At 42.3% G+C, this 7,546-nt stretch overlaps 1 protein-coding gene across 1 annotated transcript; it reads left to right on the forward strand.

The window, feature by feature from the left end:
- Positions 1-269: 269 nt before the first annotated feature.
- On the forward strand, positions 270-6,611 carry LOC144785381 (hemoglobin larval subunit alpha-like). Its single transcript, XM_078664331.1, has 3 exons — positions 270-364; positions 2,203-2,407; positions 6,397-6,611. Exons 1-3 carry the CDS (start codon positions 270-272, stop codon positions 6,523-6,525), a joined length of 429 nt encoding a protein of 142 aa, XP_078520457.1. The 3' UTR covers positions 6,526-6,611.
- The last annotated feature ends 935 nt before the right edge of the window (positions 6,612-7,546 follow it).

Genomic DNA, 7,546 nt, shown 5'->3' on the forward strand with positions numbered 1-7,546 from the left:
AATCAATGCATTGCTTAATACAAGTAGTTCATAGGCCTTGTTTATTCGCGCCCCGCTGCTGACCAAGTCATGCAGGGAGGGCCCTCGTCCCATGGAGATAAGATAAGCAGGTTGGGTGGGTGCCACGAATGACCAACGGCCGTGGGGGTCGGTCACGTCTCCCAGCCCACCTCCTCTTTATAAGTGGACCCAGTTTAGGGGGCAGCATCGACTCCTCTCCACCGACCACCTCGTGCAGACCGAGCGCCACCACCACCGAAGCCACTACGATGACTCTGAGTGACGCAGAGAAGGCCGCGGTGCTCTCCCTGTGGGGAAAGGCCACTGGCGACCTCGAGGCCCTGGGAGCGGAAGCGCTGGACAGGTAACGTCCGAGCGCGTGACGCACCAGCGTTCTGGCTTTAAAAAAGGATGCAGGTGAAAAATGGGCAATAGCTTGGAGTTAGGTGGATTATTGTAAATGTAAGAAAGGACAGAACAGCAAGTCTTTTAAATTGAAATATAGGAGTTCAGATGTTCACTATTTATAGTGCCTATATGCTCTTGAGGTCCGCGCTGTTCCGCTAAATGTATTGCAGCAGCGCTGAGAAGTGCAGGTACTCTCCCTTTCATATGAAAGAAGTGCAGGCACTCAGTACCGGACAGTATACCTGCCCGTTTAAACCACTGAGAACAGCACAGCAAAGTGCTTACAAACCCTTCTTTTAGAGTACTATTTGTGGACCCAGGGTTAGAATATCTAATTCGGGATGTATTTTGTATTTCTTGCATTAATTTTACAATTTAGAACAAATAGTCCTAGATGTGCTAACATTCACGCAGGGCAGACACTGCTTGAAAGTCTGCAGTGCTGCGTTGTGCGAAGGGCAAACTGTACAGAGCCCTTGTCCCAAAATATATGAGCCGATAATAGCAACACACAAAAAACAGTTATTTTTAGTGATGCTAAGCGTTGAACCACAGCGCAGAGGCGGCTGAGCAGTGTTTTGACCACGAATTGGATTCCATTGAAACTCTCCAGTGCATTTTTCTACACGCAGACAACAGTTTGCGGGTAATTGGTTTGTAATTTAGTGGAAATTGAACGTTATCTGTGTAGGAAATGTACCCATGTTCCCTTTTGCTCATTGTTTGTACCTGCATTGATTTGGGCCTAGGTTCTGTGCCAAGTCAGGCTACTTTATTAGCTCTGACTTTGCCTGTAGTTCCTGAGGTGTTAGTGTTCTACTCGTGTTAAGAGCGCGTGTATACATCAACAGGGACTACCGCCACTCATTAATTTAGAGAAAGTCGAATTGTACAGGTTGATGGTACCGTTTATTATCCCTCAGGGCATGTAAAACGACCCAGAATGCAGTTTGTTTTTATCAAAGATAATGTATTTAATTCAACCTTGGCTATAATTTGTAGGATAAGCAACTTGGCGCTATACGTTATATACTCGTATAAAGATTACATTTCAGCAGGGCTTTAAGTGGGCCGGGTCCTGCCGGTGCTCAGCGCCGGCAGTTCTAAAAAGCAGGTGCTATAACGGACAACTAACGGTCTCTAATTTTTGTCCACACCCTCGGTGGAAAAAAAACGTTTTATCAGTACCATCCTTCACTGGGAAGATGTAATTTCAAAGAGACGGTTTTAGCTCTTTCACAGCCTCATCATTTTAGAACTGCAGCATTTTCAATATTCTATACGACGAAGCCCTGGTTGTTGTTTTTTTTAATCTTTTGCAACTAACAGTCATTGACAAAGTCTATAGTCTTGGCTTGTTGTAGGGGTATTGTTACTTGTTCTATTATATACCTGGATGCAATGACAGAAACAGCAAAATACCAGTCAGGCGGCACACTCTGCTAAGTACAGGGGGCCTTATTTATGAAGGCCTTGCGCCGCCGGTGCGCCACTTTTAAAATGGGAAAAAGTGACGCACCGGCGGCGCAACGCCTTCATAAATAAGGCCCAGATTTTTTTGCTTGTGTGTTTAAAGCCTCGCCCTTAATTACAGCGGCCACGACCCTATCAGGGAACCCCAGTTTTATCATCCCACTTAAAGCACTGCACTTCAGTATTAATAAAAATAGGGAGTGAAATCTCTTCCCACGACCTCGCATCAGATACACCATTAGATGGAGCTGCAGCATTTAAGTTAAAATGAGTTGCTAGCCTTTTGCAATTTCAAACTAAGTGTTTCTTTTTGTATTTTAGGCTTTTCAAAAGCTTCGGCCAGAGCAAGACTTATTTCCGCCATTTTGACATCAGCTCAGGGTCCGCTGATCTGCGCAATCACGGTGCCAAGGTGCTGGGCGCCCTCGGAGAAGCGGCTAGTAACCTGGACAACCTCGACCAGGCGCTTTCCAAACTGAGCGACCTGCACGCCTACAACCTCAGAGTGGACCCCGGAAACTTCAAGGTGAGAAAACACATCAAACATAGGAACTTTACCGGTGCTCCGTCTTCCGTGGCCGAATGCTGAAAAGAGTGGTTTTTCTGTTTATTATAATTTCAAAGCAGTGACAAACATAAGAGCTCTTTCCTTTTTTGTTCCGTCACGTCTCTTGGTAGCAGTGATCTTTATACATTATTGAATTTAAAAAATGCAATTAAAAATGGAGACGCTACTTCATGTTTCGAACTTAAACAAACCCCTTCAGCGGCCTTGAATCTTCGTGAACACAAAACATTTGGGGCCTCATTTATGAGGCTATGCGTCAGTTTTGCGCTTCTGATGCGTCACTTTTTGTGACGCATCGGCGGCGTAAAACATGCCTCCTGTTGCGCACTATTTACAAAGTGACGCATCTAAGCAGATGTGTCACTTTGTAAACCCCTGCGCCACATTATACCTGCGTCAGGTATAATGTAGGCAGGGAGGACGTGCGCCCGCAAAAAGCCTCGTGGAAGTGACGCAGTGAAATCTGAGATTTCACCGCGTCACTTCTAGGACGTCGTTGCATCAAAATCTTGCCCCTGCCTCACAGCAGGCGTAAACACGCAGGCCCTTTCACATGGGGCTTACCCCATGTGAAAGGACGCATTGCTGGAGTTGCGTCACTTTTGTGACACACTCCAGCAATGCGTCACTTTTGCGCTTACAGATACATCAGAAATACTGACATATCTGTAACTCCTTGCGACATGATGCATCATACATTAAATATGACGCATCAGGTATGTCGCAAGGAGTTCGCACTGAGATGCGTCATTTCTCATAAATGAGGCCAGTGATTCATTAGTTTCTATTTAGGGCTCTCATTTTGAGAAGGCCTGGAAGTGGTAGACGTTTTATTAAATGTGCAGTTGGCGGACCTCAACACACTTGGCACAATTTTGGTTTTTAAAGCTTTGTGCCACTGCCACTGCAATAAAACAAATCTCCAGTCCATGGTATTCGCTGCAATTCAGGAGTGAACTTTGTTGATATCCTGATTCTGTATTATTAATTCACTTAAAGATAATCAAAAATCTTTTACTGCTACACAACAGGTATCTTTGCTACTTTCAATATGTTGTTTCACACTCAATGATATCTTTGCTTTAATATATACAGATTACCTATATATTTATTAACGGGTAATTTAACGGGCTCCTTTGGCTAAACTTTGAGAGACTCACCACCTTTCTTTTTTACCATATGACACTCCCTGCCCATTACTCCCCAAGTAAACTGCATTCAGGGGCAATTAAAAAAAAAGTTAAACAGATGCACAATGGTTACTATATAAAAATGCCAATTGACCAGTTACAATTAATTTCCACTGGATTTATATGCAACATATCCCTCAATTAATTTAAACTATACACTTTCATGTATCCAGGAGCCAGAACAAGTTAGATTCGACTAGTGAAATACATTTACTAATTGATACTGACAGACATTACTGGGCACTAATAGCCAGCTCACAAATGTAAATGGAACTAACTTGAAAGTTCTGTATAGAAGTCCAGTAGACATCTGAAAACCCATGTAACAGCTGCTGCCTCAAGTAGATACATTTTCTACAAAGACAATGCTTTTAAATTACCACTGGCTGCTTTCCTCTTGTCCTTTGTGATATACATGTATATTATTGCTTGTCGTGAATATCATATTCCTCTACATATATTTTCTGGATTGAAAGACAGTGCCAGAAAGACAGAGTCAAGAGACTATCCACCCCAAAAATGTTTCACACACTCCATCAACCAAGCTGCTCCTTCAGAGTCTCCACAAGTGCACTCTCCCTAACTGAGGCATATAAGGTAGCACATCTTGGCCAAGATCACACACCGTGCAAATGGAACTAGGAGTAGCAGGCCTGAACTTCATTCTCCAATCCACAGGGCCAAATTGATTTAGTGTTCTTCCACATGTAGGGATGATGTATTAATCAAAACTCAAGAGTTAATCAGGATCAAGTTGGAAAAGTCAGAAGTAAGCCACACCCGCTCACTGAAGCATCTTAATTGGACCCACAGAGATGTCTCCAGCGCAATGTGTCATGCAGTTTGAAAATGATGAACTTTTCTCTCTTATGAAGCACTTAGGAAACCCTTTGCTCACTTCTTCTCATAGTTTGATTTCCAAATTAACAACACAGTGTTCCTCTCAGGAGGATGGTACCGCAGATGCCACCACAGCTTCTGAAACAGTGCCCTCCTGATTATGGAAAGAATGAGTGTCAAAACATGGTCTGCCAACAGTCTTTCATGGCTGAGTACTTTGCAATGTGGACTTTTTCACTTATTGTAAGCTAGATCCAACAAGACATTTGCGACCATTCAGAAATGAGCACCTTGCTGATGAAGACAGACCATTGGCGGGATCATGTGCACAAGTATGTATGGCAGGAGTGTGCAGTTGCCCTTGAAAGAAATTACATTGTTTGTAATGCATACACTGTTGTGTTAACTCATACTGTATGTGTGGCAGTTCAGCACAGTATGAAGTTGGTAGTGATCACTCCATATTTCTGATTTGTGCTATATATATATATATATATATATATATATATATATTGTCCAAGTACATAGATTTTGTGTTAAGTACAGCAAACCTGATTTGTGCTAGTTCCATCCCATGCACTAACTCCGGGAGTTTCAGATAGATTCTAAGCTAATGTATGAGCTATAGACAGCATGATTACATTAAAAAACAGGTGCACAGCTCATAATGAGAGCCCCATGGAAATCAAGGCTTCTGTAACGTCGGTCTGATTCACAAATTTGTGGAACTTCTTTCCCACTTGCACCCGTTATCTTGACACAGTCCAGGATTACACCGGTGGTATCGGACACATGAGCTAGTTAGGTGCCAGGACCTGCAATCTTATATTGTGCGTTTGGTCTATCAACAGGCATACCTCAACCCCTAATTCTTGTGTTCCATTGCGACAATAAATGTGGTCAGTGCAGATCTTTTATTGCTTTACTTGCAATAAAGCAATAACAACGAAATGATGGGTGGAATGCTAGAAATAATCTCAGACACTGGCAACCGCTTGGGGCTGCACTCTAGTCCATCGTTTTTCACCAATATGCCACCTTAGGTTGAACCTAGTCATATGCAAATCAGTCTTGACCCTGCTCCAATAGTAACAGTCCAGCCCAAACTGCCTAGACAGATCTTCACTGAATCCATGCACAAGGAACCTAAGACCAGTCTCTCCCTGATCTGGGATCCCCTTTTATTTTTTGGAAGATATTTTGTGCCCGTTATAATTTTTCTACTGGAAAATCTGTGAGTCATACTCCAGTGGGACAGACATCATAATAAAAATATTGTTCCTGTTCATTCAGTCTACAAGGATTCAGCGACAGACACCTTTCTTCCCGATAGAAGCTTTCAATCCTTGCTCTCCCTTATTCTTCTTATTTCAAGCTCCTCTACCTTATAAGCTAAGATGAGAGCCCCCATCTTCTGATCAAAACATCATCGACCACCACTACAGATCCTAAATAGATTATATTATATATAAATGGACCATGTTGTTCTTGTTGTTAAGATACACAACGTTGACTACTGAATTCGTTCACGTGTATATCACTTTGATGAGAGCACCAAGTACATTTCTGATTACACTCCCACTGGGCCTTCACAAAGTAAAACCTTTTTTTATAAAAGTTCTTTATATATCATTTATTATAACACATGTTTAAAATAACCATTTGTATTGATTGTATTGTTTTCCACTGTGGGACCAGTGTTTCTTCACATGTACTTACCCACGGTTCCCAGTGATCCTCGGGTTCCCTCGTTAACTGCGGCTCTGTGTGTACTGTTATTGTGGCTATTCTGAGGCACAGCCTTGGATTGCAGTCCCTCTCATGGGTTCTCTCCACTATTGAGGTCCAGATTGCAGTTCCTTTTGCAGGGTCTGTTGCGTGTGGTCTTCATGCTGTTCTTTATTTCTTCTCTTGCAGGTGCTCTCCCACTGCATTCAGGCTACACTGGCCGCCCACTTCCCTGAAGACTTCACCCCTGAGGCCCAGGCCGCGTGGGACAAGTTTCTGGCTTCAGTGTCTGCTGTGCTGACCTCCAAGTACAGATAGACCCTGGTCTTACTTCAAGAGGGATGTATATATTATAGAGAAGTGGATGCTGTGGATACAACCAGAACATGTGCAGATGTGGTGAAAACAGCTGATTGCAACAAGTTTGTTTTATGTTACTGAGAGCACTGCTGATTTTGTAATAAAACCCATCTGTTTACAAAATCAAATTCTGCTGTCTTGCAACTCCTGATTTTTTCTCTATATGTGCTTTATTTTTACTACGTCGTGCTCTACCAAACCCTTCTAGTAGGTGCTGTAAAGTGCAACGCTGAAATATATGCAAAGACAGAAACATATCATTACTCTAAATAGGGGCCAGGTTCTCAGCCAGCAAAAGTGGAAGCAGAGAGGAGGCTTGAAAATATGGGTCATTTCCTCAGTAAAAAACAACTATAGGATGAACCAATTTAAATAAAAACATTTCACAAAAATGTTCACAACATTTGAGCGACGTGCGATTATAGGGCCCATGGCAGCTTATCGTGAGCTTGGGAATGTGGGCCATATACATCCTTTTTTGACTTTCTTGTCAGATAGATAGTCATGGATGACATCTATGTGGATTCAAGTAAACATCTTGACACTAAAACTTGTATACAATTCATTGGCAAGCTAAATACCCTCGCCATCGGTACAAGTGGTGACCTGGATTAGAAAGTGGTCATGCGACGAGTGATAGAAGGTTCTGGTAAATGGAACAATATCTGTGGTGCGTTAGGGTTCAGACCAGTGGACTATAACCATACTGCAAATTCCTATAGCTCACAGTCCCACATTCAAAACATCAGCACAACAAACATTAAACATGATTAGGATTTTGGCTTTGTAAATGCTTGTTTTATTTTGTCATTTTTTTTGCAAAACTTTGACCAGGGCGGTTTTCCTAGCAATAATCTAAAAAAAGGGGATCTCTGAAACAATATTACTAACAAAAATATTTTGTCAAAATTATTGTGTACCGCAACATTGTGCTCCTTTACCAATTATGGTAAGCACCAAAATATTGTAAAAAACATAT

The sequence above is a fragment of the Lissotriton helveticus genome, chromosome 10 (genome assembly GCF_964261635.1).
Source record: "Lissotriton helveticus chromosome 10, aLisHel1.1, whole genome shotgun sequence".
Taxonomy (NCBI): Eukaryota; Metazoa; Chordata; class Amphibia; order Caudata; family Salamandridae; genus Lissotriton; species Lissotriton helveticus.